Here is an 18324-nt window from a genome sequence, read left to right as displayed (position 1 = left end):
CTGACCCTAGCTGGAGAGATGGCTCAGTGGTTAAGAGCACTGACTGTTCTTCCAGAGGTCCTGAGTTCAATTCCTGGCAACCACATGGTGGCTCACAACCACCTTGAATGAGATCTGGTGCCCTCCGCTGGCATGCAGGCAGAAGACTGTACAAACAATCAATAAATAAAATATTTTAAAAAAAGGACTGACACATTTTCCTTCCAGGTGTGTCCTTTCCAGGGTTCTATAATCAGGAAGTGGTAGGGTACAGTCAGTCTAGGCCCAACTCAGATTTAAATTTAATCTGTTACCTTGTGCTAAATGGAAAGGTTGGGCAAGTTGCTGAGTCTCTTTGAGCTTCAGTGTCCTTATCTTGTTAAGGCAGTTAACACCACTACATGCCAAGGGGAACTTTGTGAGAATGGATTGTATTTATTTATTTAGTCATTTTTATTATTTGCAGTTTTTGAGACAGGGTCTCAGGCAAATCAGGTTGGCCTGGAATTTTCTGTGTCTAGAAACTGAAACAGCTCTAGATATAGGATACTTCCCGCTTAATGCCAGGGGCTGTGGTTCATACCATCACCATCATCTTCAATGTCCTGGTCACCATCCTTATGGTGCCTGCACTTCCCTCAGTTTTCTCAATCAAAGACTGAGCCAAACACAGGGGTCTGTGTATACAGAGAACAACAGGACCTCACATCTGTCATAAATGCAGTGGGAGACAAAACAGAAAAAAAAAAAAAAGAAACCACAATGATCCCAAAGGGTGAGGAATGCCCAAGGGCAGGGCAGAGTAGTCTCAGGGCAAGAGAGGACATCAAAGACTGTCCTGAGGGGTTTCACAGGGAGCAGTCACCTTAAAATAAACACAAGTCTCTAAAGGTAAGATATCTGCCCTCATTCCGGTCAAAAGCAAATGTTTCTGGGCAGGGGGCGGGGAGGACCTCCACTAATAATACATGCCCAAGCTAAAACTTCACTTGAGAGATGATGGGGATCAATTCTTAATTGACTTTGATCATAGAAAAAGCAAAGATAAGTCCCATGGTCCACGTGCCAAAGGAAATTAGGACATGGAAACTTTGTTCCTGGGGTCCAACAGTGGTGCATCATCTAGGAGGTGTGGAAGTGGACCGTTGGCAACACACATCTGTGTAGTCACCAGGACTAACCAAATTTATGTTTAAAATTCAGCTGCCTTGCATCTTATCTGAAGGTGAAGGGGAGCGGTATTATAGTGACAGCCAGTCACTTGTGTGCAGCTATGCCTTAGGTAGACTTGTGACCAGTGTTGGAGCTTGGATACAAGTGCTGCAAAGGGGAACCTATGTCTCGCCCCCTGAGGAAATGACAAGCATTTCCCAGACTTCCCTGCTGGGGAGTTTGCTGCCCAGGGCAATGCTGCCTGCCCCATGCTGAGTGATGTGAATAGGCAGGCTGTTCCTGGGTTTCTCTGATCCCAAGGTCATTAGTAAAGCCTTGACCAGGAGGTGCAGACAGGCCCTCACCAGGCTTTGGCATGTCCTCTCTGTGGGGTCACTCTCTGACTGCCTGTTCCCTCAGCAGTGGTCTTATGAAGCCACTTTTGTTCAACAGGAGATTAAATAAGGGAGGGGGCTGCCTGGGCTGTGCTTCCTTGGTGACAGCATGAGCAGAGCTGAGGACCTGGACTCACCAGGACTTTATACGGAGCTGTAGCACCCCTTTAGTAAACTTTATAAGGAGCCGTAGCACCCGTTTAGTAAATGGTACAATGGTAAACAATTAGGAGTCCATTTCCTTAACACTTGAAAATTTAATTAACATCTGTTGTCTAGCTCCACTTTGAGACACCTAATCTATAAAATGGGTTACTAACAATATATGCCTTAAAGGGTTGTTTAAGTGACATGGTGAAAGTGACTTGTGCTATATTATGCCATGCACTCGAGAATAGTTCTTAAGTGAGAGCTGTGATTGTTTTAATAACGATCCTGGCAATGTCCCTGTCCACCCCACTTCACATCTCTGGTGCTATGCTGGGGGGGGGGCAGTTCTCAGCCCTGAAGGGAGGGAGGCCTGGGCTGGGACCCATTGCCCAAGGTATGGACACTGGGCTGCACTCCTCCTTTAGTCTGGGAAGTGGTGCCTGGTGAGACTCTCTGCTCTCACACAGGGCTGATTTCTTTGTGTCTTCAGAACTGGATCTTTTAATAGAAAAAGCTCAAAGCGTAGTCTGAAGATGTGGGTTCAGTTCTTGCCTGGATCCCTCCACAAATGCATTGGCCAAGCAGCAGTCTGCTTAGCTGTTCTTTGAAGGGCTGGTAGGTCTCCAAAGCAAAACAGTCAGGGTAGCAACCGTCCCCCATTTTAAAATCCCAGGCCTCTTAACTCTTCTCATCATCCTTATTACTCTTCATGACAAACCTGACACACCACAAAAACAGTCATGATGGTGTGAACCACACTGCAGTACACACCAAGCCCAGGTCAAGCAGTACATTCCATCCTGTGGAAGGTAGGTGTTGGTGCCACCATCTTAGGGATAAGGAAACTGCAGCAGAAAGGGAACTCACCCCACAACTGGAGTGTCAACACTGAAGAAGCAGCTGTACGTCCCTGACCACAGAGGCCAGTCTGGCCATCACCATACACCAGTGCCATTGCCCCACGGTAGAAAGTGCATTGTTGGCAACTGATGGAAAAACTAGATAATGAGGCTAAGGCGAGCTGAAAGGTTGGGGAGAGCAGGTCAGCCCTTTCATTAGGAATGCATGGACAAGGTCTTGGTAAAGCCTGCATGGGGTCTACCATTGTTTCAGTAAGAATTTCTGTGCAAATTAACATTCTGATTCCTTTTATCTTCAGCTTGCCTTTCACTGATTCTCTGTGCCTTCCAGTTAAAAGGGCATCGTATTGATCATGGGCTCACATGTTTGCCACACAAAAGTGGCCTTCTCCCCAGTACTACACAGTGCAGAATAGATCCATGGTGCCAGGGTCCATTCTCCAGAAACAGTGCCTCTGTGAGTGAGGGACTGTAGCCCTGATTGCTGCAGTCACGTTCTAGCCAGAGACAGGAGGGGAAGCAGTGTATTTACTTACTTTAAAATTAGCCCCACGTCGTCACCGGTGGGATCCTGTCAGCTTGCTTTATAGCAATTCTCCCCTTAAAAGCTGTTTTATCTGTTGGACAAATAACTCTCGTTCTGTGCCCAAAGTCTGTCAACTCTTGGGAACAAGAGAGCGCCTGCAGCTAGAAGGAACCTGCAGATGGTGTGGCAGGGAAGTCATGAGGAATACAGAGAAAGAAGGAAAAACAGCGGGTGCAACAGAACAGGCTTAACTCTTCAGAAAGTGCAGGAGCTCAGGATGGCGAAATATCAAGTGACAGAGGTTATGACAGCTTCCATGTATGTGCTAGGGACCACTCTATGATGATGCTACATATTATCTCTTTGATCCTTTGGGATGGGTGTTGCAAGCTTCATTTTGAAGAGGAGGAAACTAAGGGTGAGTGAGGCTAAGACTTTTGCCCAAAGTCAGGATACCAGCAAATGGCCAGGCACTGTACTTTGGGTAGACCCCACCCTGCATTTGGCTACAATCCAACATGCATGTGATTTTGATTATAACAGTCGGGATTAAAAAGGATTGCTCTTGAAGTGCCCCAAAGATCCAGCCTAGCCCTGCTTGCAGCACACATTTGCATTGTTTTGTTGTTATTGTTTTAACTTCAGCCTTTGTAACTCATCAGAAGATGATAAATGAGAGTCTGAGTTTTGAAGCCACAAAGATCTGGATTCAAATGCCTTCCCATCACATCCCTGTGTGCCTTTTGAAGTCACCGAGCCTGTCTGAGCCTCCATTTTTACCTGCTAACCCGGTATAACTCCCCTTGCCTCTTCCCTCTTGCTCTATCACCCTTAGAGCAATTTTGTCTTGCTAGAGATGTAGTTACAGAACCTTTTCTCATATGTTAGAATAGTGCAAACATGCTCTAGGGAACCAGAGAACAGAATGTATCTACAAGCCTACCATCCTGGTGTCCTTTATGTCTACTTTGTTCATTTTGTTGTTGTTGTTTTGTTTTTTCAAGACAGGGTTTCTCTGTGTAACAGTCCTGGCTGTCCTAGAAACTCACTCTGTAAACCAGATTGGCCTCAAACTCAAAGAGATCAGCCTGGGATTAAAGGTGTGCACCACCCTGCCTGGTTCTTGTTGATTGTTCTATGCAGATAGGGAAGTACAAACAGAAGCACTGCCAGAAAAAAAAATGCAGTTTTATGCCTTGCTGCCCTTGTCAACACTACATTTCAAACATCTTCTTCATTGTGAGTTATCACTGATGTTTGTTATAGTGTCTGCCATGTGTGTAGTGCCTGTACCTTAACCAGTTTGCTGTGTCAGGGGTCCAGGCCAGTTCTAGTTCCTCTCCTGGTACACTGCCAGGCACATCTCTGTGTCACTGGGTTCTTGGTGGTGGCTTCATAGGAAAAGCAGGAATGTAGGCTGGGAGATGAAAAGCTGCTGTTTCTGTTGTATGGTTTTGCCTTTTCTGTCGTTACTGGTGTTGGTGTGAAGCCAGTAAGAAGTAGCTCATCCAGAGCCCAATATGGCAACCATGGCCTGGGAATTCAGATTCAGATGGTTCTAGTGACATGTTCTACTCTGAACACAGTTTAAGGAAATCCTCATATTCACCAAACTAAAGGAAGTCATAGATCAATGAGTTTGCCAGATACTTTGTGGGGATACCAGGTAGTTTACAGCAAAGCAGGGTGATTTCCTACAGGTCCCAGATGCTCATTGATAGTTTGGCTTTGGTGTTGGTGGATTCCAGTGTCTGACTATGGTACTATATCTCAAAGTTTACCTGATGCTGAAAGGAGAGTAAATCACACACAGCAGCCATAATAAAGGAGACTGAAGGCAGCCCAATGTAATATTGACCCTAGATTTGCAGCATTCCAACTCTCTTCAACCAATGAAATTATGTTCAGTCAGTCTGCAGAACCTCCAGCACAGCTGTATTCTTTTCAGGACACCTTGTTTTATATTGATATTGTTATTTTTCTCTCCTTGGAAGACCACAAGTCAGAACATCTAGTGACCTCAATTTCATAGCAGTGACTGTATTTAAACAAACAAAAATCCCAGATGTGAACATGAAAACAGAAAAGCAGGTAGCCAGCTTGATGAGACATGGCTCAGAGGACTGAGGTTGGATTCCCAGCATCCACGGGACCACTTATAACCATGTGTAACTCCAGTTTCAGGGCATCTGATGCCCTTTCCTGGCCTCCAAGGGCACCAAGCATGCAAGTGATAAACAGATACACATGCAAGCAAAATAGCCATACAGATAAAAATAAATAAAATTTATTTTTAAATGCTACTTGGATCAACAATTACTTGCAGTTATAACTATCTCCACTCTCTCCCTGGATAAACACTGTTCCAGAACAAATGCAAGTGGGTTCCTGCACTGAGTTGCACACCCTCTTTTCCCTGCCTTATTTGCCACTGGCTTTGTGACTTTGTTAATTGCCTCTTCTGGGGTGGGTACTAGGGCACCTTCCATGTGTCTGAACATCAATGGAGCCCTTTTTTTTTCCAAATGTCAGGACAAAGCTTGCACTTTCTGAGCCATCACTCATGTCTCACTGGGCAGGAAAAGGCGACAGGAAAATGTCAGCCCCAGGATCAGATGGGCCAGAGCTGGAGCGATTGAACTTTCCCACCCTGGCTCTTGGCTTTTAGAAATCATTAACATTTCAATGTGGATGATCCTGTGATCCTTGCTACTTCTCCACAGCTTCTCTCTGAACTCTTCAAGCATCTTGTCACCTTTTCATTGAATTACAAGTAGTCTAATGGGAAAACCAAGTTTCTTATCTAGGTCACTCTCTGTATACTTGAGCAGGGATTTGCACCTTCGTTATAAATATACGGTACAGGGTGTAATTTACATAATCCTGTGATGTACATTGGTGGGTGGCTACTCTTCATTCTTCAGAGAATGAAGAATACAATAATTATGATATCATACCATGATATGATGTAATAATAATGTTATCTGAATGGTTTGGTCCATCTTAGCAGTCTAGGGAGGATCACTTATATTTCTTGGCTTCTTTTATTATTTTTTAAATCCATAGTTGCTACTTTCAGAATATTTGGCCAACTGCATTCACTGCTTTACACAGCTTCAAAGGGGAGGGGGTAACTTTAGAGTAGAGCCCCATCATTTAGTGGCTCCATCAGCCCCTACCCTCGAACACTCATTTCACCCTTTATTTTGTGGCCTGTATCTTCAACTGAAAGTAAAATGTAGAAAGAGGAAGAACACGAAACTTGCCTCACCCTTAGTACAGCTCTGCTGTCTGGTCTTGGTAGGTAGCTTACCATAGCCTTTTTCAGGAATTCAAAGATCCTTGTAGTTCAGCTTCCATTCAATACCGTTGTATATATATATTCTTCACTAATGTTCCCCAACCCACTTTTTACATGAGAACCAGGCTGAATGACATACACAAGTTGTTGGCCATGGAGCACACTTTCAAATGATACAGTTGTGACTTGAATGACTATCAGCAATCAGGTGGTGGCTATAGCGTCTGAATTCCAAGGACCAAATTCCTGACTGAGCTTTGTGTGTGTGTGTGTGTGTATGTGTGTGTGTGTGTGTGTGTGTGTGTTTGTGTTCCTGTCCATCTGTTAGAGAAAGCCAAGGAGGGCAGACTATTTCTCTTCCTCTCTCTTCCCTTTCCGTCACCCAAGACTGTAAAAAACTCACCACCTGCCAGACTGGACAGTGACAGAGCTGAGGGCTTACTAGCATGACTTCTGTTTGGGACCACTGATAGTAGGTTAATAAAGGTCCTCTTCATTTTGACTTCAAGATGCTATTGCTCATTGACCTCTGCCTCATCAAATTCCATGTCTGTAATTCTCACCTTCCAATGATTCCCAAACAGTTTCATTAGATATACCTATATATAGGTGAAATATGACTTACAGAAGCATGACCACCTTACCAGAAAGTGTCTCTCACACCAGTAGCCATTAATTGTCTATAGATCTTCAGGGGTGGGTGGAGCCTCGCTCGGGAGGCCCACCCTGCTCCATGACTAGACATTGATAGGCTCCATCCTAGTAGCTGTGAGTTGAAGAGTACAAAGGTCAGGTCATGACCAGAAGGTAGCATTCTACAGCATGCTACCCAATCCTTCTGCTCTTGTGCTCCTGTCTTCTGAGTCTTGGAGAGGGCAATAAAGGTATCTCATGTATGACTGAGCATTTTCAGCAGTCACTTATTCTCAGCACTCTGGCCAGTTATGAATCTCTGCAGTTATAACCATGCACTGTTTAAAAACATATCTCTGACCAAAGCTACCCACAGCACTAATCTATGGGCATAGACATAATAATTCAGAAGGCAATTTCACAGGCACATCATGTCCATTTAGTACCTTCCCAACTAAGGCCTATGTCCTCCTAGCCCTAGACTTCTTATGAGGCTTATAGTGCCCAGTGTGAATTCTCTCCTGCCTATGGGGCCTGAATCCCAACAGAAAGTGGTTAGTTATCCCTGTAACAGACTTAGCACTATTACACCAATAGGCTATACCATGCATGGTAGCAAGCTATTTCTCCTCAGTTCCATCTTAGTGACCTGGGTCCTTTCCCTATCACTGTCCTCCATTGTCATTCCAGGGTGGCCCAGTCTCTGGGTAATCAGTCACTAGTGGTTTTGGATGGACCTTTGCTTTCACAGGGGCCTCTTCCACAGGTCACAGAGACTACCTGTCACCCGCACAACTGTGTGGGCCTCTGTTACTACCAAGGGGGCAGAACAGAGAAGATAAGATGTCAGCAGCCCCCTGTACACTGTATACTTCCCCCACTGTGGACTGTCATACCCTACTAACTCCCCTGGGGCCCTGGATTTGGGAGTCGGATTCATCTCTGAGACTCTGCCCTGCCACCCATCCATAAATAACCCTGCCTGGTTTTTAAAAGGAAAGGCTTACCTTTGTAGCTTCCTAAAATTAAGAGAAAGCTCTGACAATAAAAATGTTTCTCTTCGCAGAGCTGTGAGCATTCTATTCATTCTAGAATTAGTTAATTCTTGTGACCTTTTAACAAGACAGCCCTTGGCACTCTTAGATAAGATAATTGACTCTAATGGGGGAAGAAGCGCTGCTCCTTTAATGGTGTACATCTGAGTTGTGTGTAGTTCAAGGAAGTTCTCCATTACCTTTGGAGTTGCCAATATATAGATTAAAACAGTAGGAAGGTAAGTAGCAATGTGAGCTAATTCAACCTGGGATAGCAGTTTCCTTCCTTGCAGGCAAGCTAACCGTCTCCTTATTGTCACCATTACTCAGAAGGGGAAAGCAGGGCGAAGCACCTGGCACTGTGCTCCTGGCTACAAAGGTGCTTAGTCAGTGGGAGCTGCTGTTGTCCCTATCACTGTTATTATCAACAGCGCAAATCTAACGCCTAGGAAAATACAGTACTTATGTACACCTGACAAAATACCTTGCTACATGGTATTCCACTGATGATATGGTACTAATCATTGTACTCTCATGACAAGGTACTCCACCGACATAGCCCTCTGATTTGGCATCTCCCTTACATGCTACATTATTGACATGAAGCACTTCTGACATGGTATAGCACTTATACAGTACCTCACTGACATGGTATACACCTCTGATACAGTGCCCCTCTGACACGGTACTCCACCATTTCAGTACTAAAAACACTACAGAATGTATTTCTCCATTTCTCAGATCATACTACTGCAGCTAGGAAGCAACAAGGAGGGTTCAGAATCAGTTTGCTTACTCTGGTCCCACATCACAGAAACCAAAGCAAAAGCAAAAGGGCATTCTCCCTACTGTCACCAAATGGCAACCTCCTGGCTAAATTAAGCATGTGCCTGTCCCCTACATGATTTGAATATGGACCTGGAGTCACAAGAATGAGCTGTGTGTGCCAGGTTCCTCTACAGTGCTTTGTGACTTAAAGGCTGTATAGATCTGTGAATGTATCTATAGCATGTAAAGTCCTATGAGGCTGTCTGGTGTCTAGGAAGAGGTGTCCTCATAGGGCCACCTTGTGAAACAGAGCTGATAAGAGGCAGCAGCTAAGTGGGTGGAGACTGAGTTCCATAGCAGAAAGACTGATTTTTGGTGTGAGTTTTTATGTCTGGGAAGATTGGCCTCTAGCCCAGACTCTGCTTCTTCTTGTCCGTATAACCTTGCACATGTCAGTTGCCCCTTACCTTCACTTGATCATCTATAACATCTGGCTATAAAGATTAACCTTTTAGGGTTATCATGAAAGCCCAAGTATACATTGCTCCAATTAGCTTTAACACAGTGTCTGGTACATAGTAAAACATCTCAGTCATTGTCTCATAAATATTGTAGTTTCAACTAACTTTCTGATTAATTTTTAATTAATTAGTATTAAGACCTAATATTTGTTCATCCTCTCAAATTTGGGTCTAATGAGGTTGCCATGAGAATTAAACATAATGTGTACAGACACACACAGTAGGTAATAAGTATCATTCCATGGACTTATCTCTGTAGATCCTCCCTGTATTTCTGTGGTCCTTCTTCTCAGTCACCCAGTCCTCTGCGCCTTGACCTTCTGAGTGGACTTCCTAATCCATCTGTCTTCACTGCTTTACTGTGGGCTTTGGCTGTCTGAATAGATACTAACTCTCCAGAGTCTGCCACAGAGGACCTTTAAAAATAGCTTCATCAATGAGCTAAAGGTACTACATAGAGCGTGGTGTGGGATCCAGGAAGGTGAAAGCTTGATACATATGTGAAAGCCAGAGTGAGCATTCTGAAAGCACGCACACATGTGTACACACATACACACACACACACACACACACAAACATACACACACACACCTGAAACCAAAACTCATCCCACAAAATGAAACAAGACTTGAGCCTTGTCAGTGATGTGTGTGTCTATGTGTGTATGTGTCTCTGTGTGTGTCTATGTATGTGTGTGTAGTGTGGTAATGTGTGAGTATGGGCATATACACTCAAGCAGACATCAGACAATTTTTAGGGGTTTGTTTTCTCCTTCCACTTTGATGACGCAGAATTTCTTTTGTTATCTTTGCCACTATGTACACTTCAGACACCAGCTTTTGGCAGCTTCCAGGGATTGAACTCAAGTCATCAGACTTGAGTAACAAGTGCTTTCTTTTACCAGTGGAGTCATCTTCGTGGCCCTTACATTTTGTTTTTGAGAAAAAGTCTCACCAAATGGAGCAGAGTGGCCTCCCTTCTCTTTAGATTTTCCCCCTCATGGTCTGCCCCTTCAGCTGGGGTTATAGGTGTGCACTGTTGGGGTTATAGGTGTGCATCGCTATGCCTGTGTCAACAGATAATTATTGATTTCCAAAGTGACATTCACATAGCTGTCACACACTAGATTGCAAATCTTTTTGGAAACAGCCTTCACAGCCTTCTCAAACATTGTATATTTCCGTGTTCATTCTTGGTTGTCTTCTGGCATCTTCTAGATTGTTGCACCAGACTAAGTGGTAGCTTGCTATTTGGGAAAACTATTTTTAAAGCCAGAAAAAATGTCCATGGTACAAAATGAAGATGTATAGAGCATCTTCCCCTTACTATGCCCTGCATCATGGGGAGCACCTGCTGTTATGACTGTCTTTCATGTCCTTGCAGATACTCTATACAATTTAAAGCCAAAAGCAGTATGCCAAATGCATTTTTCTGTAGGTTATGTTTTTCTTCCAGAAAAAAATCACATAAAAAGCCTCCTCAGTCTATTTATGATCTGTGCTATTGTGTGGTGTGGATAGACCCTAACTGTCCTCTTAGTGGAATAGTTTATGAAATGTTGCTATTAAAATTATGCTGTAATGAGTAACTTTGTTTGTATATGATTTATTAGATGTGTGAGTATATCCAGAGGAGAATTTTCTAGAATTGAGACCTTGAAGTCCCAGGGTAGAGGGTGAATATATTTTAATTTTATGGCTTTTATCACATGCTCACACCAGCAAAGTGTGCGGCTGCTTGCTTCCCACCCTCTGCCAACATAGTATTTTCATCCCTTTTTATCTTTGCCAAAGCATATGTGAAAAATAATATTTCAGAATTTAACTTAGATTTCTTTCACAGTGAGTGATGTTAGGAGCCTTTTCACACGATTAAGAGCCCTTGGTATTTCCCATTCTGTCACCTGTCTATTCATATCCTATGCCTATTTTTCTACTCCATTGTTAAAATTTACTGATTTGTGGGTGTTATTTTTCTATTAAGGAAATAATCCATTGTGATACAAACTGCAGTTCTCCCCTCTAGATTGTCATTTCTCTTTTGAAGAAAAAGGTCAAGACCTCCTGAAACTCTGACTTCCTTCATCCACTCCCAACATCACCAGACTGTGAGCCCCTCAGAGGGCAAGCTCTAAACCTTGATCATCTCTGTGTCCCGAGTCCCCCTGCAGGGCCTGACACTCTCTCTCCAGGGACTGGTGTTGAACTGAACTGAGGGTCTGTGTTCCCCATCCCAGACCCCCTTTCCTTGTGGCTTGGGAGTTCCATTTCCACCTCCAGCAGAAAAAGATGACTTTTTTCATTGCTCACCACAGCCATGCACCTGTTTGGCCTAAACTGGCACCTGCAGCCGATGGAAGGGCAGATGTATGAGATCACGGAGGACACAGCCAGCAGTTGGCCTGTGCCAACGGACGTCTCCCTGTATCCCTCAGGGGGCACTGGCTTAGAGAACCCTGACAGGAAAGGCAAAGGAGCCACAGAAGGTAGGGTTGCTGCGTTGTCCGTGTTGTGAGTCCTCTGTGTCTGCCTATGAATGGAGAAGGCCTCCATCACGCACATCATGTACCTGACTCACGGCTCATGCTTCCTCCATCCTCTTCACTCCATGCTGGCTGCGGTCTATCTGTGTCTGCATCACAATTCCCTGTCAGTGTGAGCTCAGAGTGGGGTTCAGAAGGACCCATGGCGCTCTGCAGTATCCCATCCCATGCTTCCAAGGATGCATTAGGGGCATTCACATTGGCAGCTGTCCATCTTTGTGTGGGGTCAGGGGGAGCACTCCTGGGGAGCCCTGTGGGATTAAGAGTCATGTGTGGGACATGGTAGGGGGTAGTGTGTTCCAGTGAAAAGACTTCTGGACCGTGTGTCTCAATGGAAACATTTCAGATGATCAGCCCACCCCAGTGACCTGGAAGAAGTCACTAGTAAATCTGGCCCAGCTTCCTCACCTGCAAAAGCAACAAGCATTAGTGTTTACTCACTGCGTCTGTATCAAAACTTCTTACTAAGGTCATTTCATTGTTCAAGTCAACCTCAAAGAAACCCTGTGAAGTGGTTATGTCCATTCTAGGTGCAAGCACAAATGACCACATGAAGTGACTTGACCCACAGATCTTGGGATTAAGTATATGAACTCAGATCTGGGGCCTGAGGTCTCTCACTCCCTCCATGAGTTTCCCCACCTGACCCACCTCCATGGTTACAGGACCTCAAAAACGATACGGATGTGAAATCCTGTTGTACAATGAGGCAAAGATATTTCTATCCATGATGGAAGTGGTGGTGACATTTTGTTTGGGTTTGGCATTCTCGAGTGGGAATCCACAGATCCATGTTTTGAATTTCTCAGGGGTCTGTATAACAATTCATAGCCACAACTTCCTTTACTGTCAGTCAAGGGTGACTCAAGCTCACCAAAAATGGAAAGATATGCAGGCTCACAGGCCAGCCCATTGTCCTTTGGGTACAGTAACCTTCCCTTCTGTATTTGCTGTGATCTGCAGCATTGTTCTGATCTTCCCCAGTCAGTTAAGTGGTCATGGCTTCTACCTTTACAGCACATACCAAGTTTCCTCTTTCCTCACTTAATTCAGGGGCCATGCCTTTTGGATCTCTGTATCCTTTCAAAAATTGGCCTTCCAGCCATCAGTTATTCAAAGTACCTCTTCATGACCTCTGCAATGATGATCCAGAAGTTCAAAGTCAGCTTCTGACCAATGGACACAATCAACAGATGTGGAGACTTCTGAAGGAATCAAACTCAAATGCTTACCCACTACTTAGAGAGGAAAGGCCAGGCCTCTTCTCTTTTAAAGATTTTACAACTTAAAACATTGAATAATGTATGCCCCTTTGCCTAGCAACAGGGTAGGGAAGAAAGTAGCATGTAGCATGTTTGGGGCCACTAGAGGAGTCAGTGTGATGTAAGGAGACACTATGATGTAAGCTTAAGCATGTCCCCTGAGTCATGCATTCTAGGCTTCACTTTCCTCCTCTTCAAAAATCTCTGGGCTGTAGGTTCTCTACGGGGTACCTTGCAACTTGCAAATTCTACAGGTGAAATTTCTGAAAGAATCATAGGACTAAGGAATGTTCTTAGGGGGTCTTTGAAACCAAGGTGGCACTGTCCATGGTCCTGCTGGTGTCTTAAAATGCTCACACAAGTTTATACTGTCTAGTGTCACCAGTGAAGACTCATAAAGGGACAGCTGTCTTTAGATAAGCCTGTGAAAACACACTTAAAATGTCATTATCCATCATGGACTTAGAGAAGGATCTCCTGTAACTTAATGTAGTTTCTTCCCACCATGATCTCTAACAGACATTCCTTCAGCAGGAATTAAATCTATCTGAAATCTTCCACTCTAATGAAATTAGTTTGTGGGTTGTTTGGGTTCTCTTTAGTTTTTCCGGAGAAGCAGGAGGTGTAGATAAGAGACAACATAAAATTGCACTGCCTTATTGGCTTATTTTAATTGGAGTATTTTTGCTTAAAGGGATTATCTGTCATTACTGATGCAAATGGAAATCCTGTTTATAAACCCCTTAAATGCAGGGCAGTACTGAAAAACAGTCAGCAGCAGGAGCAATTACTGTGAGAAAAAAAATACATGTGCCTGAAAAGCAGAGGAAAAGCTTCCTACAGTCTGTGGGAGACCACGTGATTCTTCCCCAGTCAAACCAATGTCTACTCAGTTTCTGTTTTCAATTGTGTTGATAAACCTCTGCTTCCTTAGACTTTATCTCAATAATGAAAATGTTAACTGCACTGTGAGGGAGCGTTTCTGGTTCCTTCTGATGGTATCAGGGAAAAGAATCAATTACAGAATTAAGATTAGCGTCTCTGCACCATGATGGTGGGAGTAGTAGTATGAGGTGATTAAAAGGGGGTGAATGTGCCTTGGAGCCACACAGCCCAAGATGTGGTTCTCAACCCAGCCTTTCATTTGTCCTGTTAACTTATACCAGTTACCTCATCTGTTTGGCCTTAGTTTTCTTGCCTGTAGAACAATGGCTCTTCTCAGAGCCCAGTAGGGGGGAGTCACTCATTTAGACAGGTCATCAATTCAGCTGGTGTGCCCTATCTTGTCCACCTAGTGTGGGGCTATTCCACTTCAGACACTAGGATCCTAGAGATATATACTAATTAATATTTCCCCTCATGGGTCCTCCTAAGGTTCGTGGTATTTAGAAAGTATTTCTAAAGTATATCTTTTTATCTATATGAATTAAATACATGATAATCCCAGTACTGTGTTTGTCATGTCTGTGAGAATAACATCAAAGTATAATTTATACTGTATTTTCAAAGCGGCTGTAACCATTTCAGGGTCATCATGGGACAGAAAGCAAATGTTGTAGCTTCCTGAAGCAACAATGCAAGACCTTGTGTTTGCATTAATGGGGAAGGGGCAAATCACTGAATAAACAAGCATTTCTGACAGTTGACTTGGTGGCAATGGATAATGCTTTCTCTTTGCAATAGAATAAAAATTGCCTATCAGTTTGAACCATGCAAATTGCTGCACACGGGCTCAGCTGGGCTCTCCAAAATGGAGCAGTTTATTTTGATAACCAAATAAATTTCAAACAGTTGCTAAGGAAACTAAGGGATTCTTTGTGAAATCTATTGCATTGAGAAGAATTAAAAAAAGGAAGGGGGATTGTTAATTGATTAGAAATTTAAAACCTGGATAGATGGGTCTCTGGTCAGGAAAGCATGGGGATTCTAGTTCGTCCTAATTGTCCTCATTTGATGGAGCTAGCCAACCATTTCAGTGGTTTGTTGAGAGATTTTTTTTTAATGACACGACTGCATATTTGCACAGCATTGCTCTAGGAAGTCCGAATCTTTATAAATTTACAAAGAAAAAAATGGTTATCAATGGACTCTGTCCTGTGAAACTGAATCATGTTGTTGGGAGGGATAAGGTATAAGCCAAGCTTTTTGTACCACTTAGTAAGGCCTAGAGATACCTAATAGTGGTCCAGTGTGTTTCTTGAAACTGTCTCCAGACCATGGCTACTCCGAGGCCTGTTTACAGCTTCCTAATTAATAAAACTGATCAACTTTCAAACCCAGGTGTACCACAAAGTACCTAGGATCTAGCTGGTTAAGTCTTGACATTTACCCCGGGAACTCCATGAGTTGCTGCTCTTTAAGAGGTGTGTGCACCCTGTCACCACTGAGAGTGTCTGTTCAGATATTTAATTCATCATTTAATTAATCCTCAGAGAAGTCATATCTAAGAGGTAAAGAGGTTTCTCAAGTGATTTCATCTCCAACTGGTTTCTCCAGCATTCAGAGACTCAGTGTAGAGAAGTTTCTAGTGCTATGAGAATCAACAGAACTGATGTAAATGAAGGCTCTTGATATGGCTGGAACTCATTAACCTCTACCTTCACTACTATTGCTTCTACTAATATCTGTTTTCTTCCAGAATGTACATGAAGAGGTGAATTTTATATACAGAATATGTCCCCTCTACCAATCTTAGCCTATTCTTTCTCTACTTTTCACTCTATCACTCTGCAGTGGGACATTTTATATTCAAGTCCTCATGCTTTGTGATCAGAATTAACAATAAGAAATCTTATGATCTGGGCAGACCAAGGCAGGATGGGTTTTCCTTAAGGCAAGAAGGAAGGGTTTTTGTTTGTTGTTTGTTTGGTTTTGCTCTTCCAGCCCCAACCCAACCCTGGCAATCAGAGGCCTCTTCCCCATGAACTAAAGTTGGTAAAAATTCTTCACTCGGGCTGGAGAGATGGCTCAGAGGTTAAGAGCACTGACTACTCTGCCAGAGGTCCTGAGTCCAATTCCCAGCAACCACATGGTGGTTCACAGCCATCTATAATGAGTCCTGGTGTGTAGACAGACACTGAGGCAGGATGTTGTATTCATAATAAAAAATAAATAAATCTTTTTTAAAAAGTTGTTCACTCTTTCCTCTCAACCGGCAAGCCACGCCAACAATTGGTTCAGTGTGGAGACAGTGTTTCCTTCACCCCTGACCCACAGCCTTGAGCCACTGGAAAGTGCAATGAAAGAAAAATCCCCTTCTGTCACTTTATTGGAGCAAGAACCACATAACCCTGCCTAAGAATGCTGCCTGAGGTTTGAAGGGTATCTCTGACCCATCCTGGCCCATAAGGCCACATCCTACATTATGCTCTCCCCTTTGCTATGGAGAAAAGGACCCCTGCTGGCTAAAACGAGGGGGCAGTTTTCCATTCTTTATTCAGAGACACAAGAACACCAGAGTGCAGACAGTGCCCTAGCCCCATCAGCTGGGACGCCTCCCTCCTGTCAGAGGAAACCTGCCCTCAAATTATCAGTCTTGTGCTTCTCTCTGAGTTCTTCGTAGGAGTGAAAAGTTCAGAATGCACCATGCTTCTGTTTTATACACCCCCTTAGTTCTGCCTCCCCCTGAGAACTTGAAGCTGAGGGTGCACCCCTTTCTACTTGCACAATAAGAGGGTTACAGTCCTAGGAACCCACAGATCAGATGAAGAAGAGTGTGACTAATTCTCTCCCCTCTTAACACTTTGTGAATTGGGCTCCCGTCTTTGAAGTTTTGTGACTCACAATGTGGAGGTTTGTGTGTCTTCGTTTTCAAGGTAAAAGTCTGGGGCACATTCCTTCCATACGGAATTAAAAGCACACTCTTTCCTATGTTAATGATAGAATAGCCATGGTACTCTTATTGATAGTGTGCGTTTTAACTTTTTTTTGTTGGCACATTTTTAATTAAAATAACATTTAATGGTTTGAAACTAAAAACCTGATGTTTCTGCCTAGGAGTTTATAAGGGAATGATAACATATGGAGAAGTTTAACATTTAAATTGAATTTTATTATTTAAAACAGTAAAATATTTTATGACTACAACAATGCCCTGCCAAGCTCCATTTCAGCATCAAATGTGCTTTGTAAGGAGGCTTACAAAGCTGGGGGGTGGGGAGACATAGTAATTTCTTCTCTCCAAGTGCTTTTTATAAAAAGTTCCACAAATGTGTTCTCTTTGCAAATGATTCTTGTTGTCTTAGAAAGTCTTTGAGCATCTCTAACCACACAAAAAGCCTTAGAGCCAGGATGCCCAGGAGGTTTACTACTGACAAATACAATGGCGTCTGTTGACTTGATTTGGGGTTTTTGGGGTCCTAAGGGTGGTCTTCCCAATGTTCCTCCCGCTTCTTCCCCACTCTTAAGAAGGCAGGATGTTAGGGCTTAGCTAGTTCATATGCTAGTGTGTTTAATTACTGTGAAGAAGAAGTTTGGTAAGTAACCTTCCTTCTTGGGGTTTGTTGCACCCCCAGAGAGCAGACACTGCAGATTGGCAATAGAGATGAGCAGGAGAGCTTGTTCTTGAGTGCCCTTTGCCCCTTGTGGCTGGGTTAATATCTAAGTATTCTATAGATTTCATCCTTGTTAAGTTCCCTTAGCCATTTTAATATAATACACACATACACACACACACACACACACACACACAAATACAACAGCACTTTCAAACACATTTCTTCCCTTCCTAAGAAATTTCTTCCCCATCTTTGTCAATTCATAGCCTGTTCCAAACCCAACCCCCTACTCACATGTGTAGACTTATGATGTGGCTGCCAATTTTCACATAAACATGAAATACCTCTTTTCATTCTCATCATGCCTCCCACTATAGGGTTGAAAATTGAATGACAACACCTAATTCCCTCTGTCCTTTCTACTTTATCATACAGCCTTTACACACACACACACACACACATACACACACACACACACACACACAAAATCACAGAGTTATTCTCGTGTGACCACCAATGATTATTTTTAGGATCAAAATATATCTTAACAAGCTGTGGCATTATGCAGTAAACAGATGGTCCTTTGGGAGGACCCATACTGCTTTGGAAGAATGAATAATTTTAGCTAAACAATTTGAGCATCACTGGGAGAAAATTCCAGACTATCTTACTCATGTGGAGGAGGGGGGGGCAGGGAACTGGCTT

General features: G+C 43.4%; 1 protein-coding gene across 13 annotated transcripts in view; it reads left to right on the top strand.

The window, feature by feature from the left end:
* Tenm4 (teneurin transmembrane protein 4) overlaps window positions 1–18324 on the top strand; it is a 735641-nt gene that overhangs the window by 520301 nt on the left and 197016 nt on the right. For all 13 annotated transcript variants that reach the window (XM_040728397.1, XM_040728368.1, XM_040728396.1 and 10 more), the window contains one exon: window positions 11634–11804. In XM_040728397.1, coding sequence (XP_040584331.1) covers window positions 11634–11804 — 171 coding nt within the window. The remainder of the gene's footprint in view (window positions 1–11633; window positions 11805–18324) is intronic.

The sequence above is a fragment of the Mesocricetus auratus genome, unplaced genomic scaffold (genome assembly GCF_017639785.1).
Source record: "Mesocricetus auratus isolate SY011 unplaced genomic scaffold, BCM_Maur_2.0 Super-Scaffold_4256, whole genome shotgun sequence".
NCBI classification, from domain to species: domain Eukaryota; kingdom Metazoa; phylum Chordata; class Mammalia; order Rodentia; family Cricetidae; genus Mesocricetus; species Mesocricetus auratus.
The sequence above is the reverse complement of the archived record's forward strand: the minus strand, read 5'-3'. Positions and strand labels throughout refer to the sequence as shown.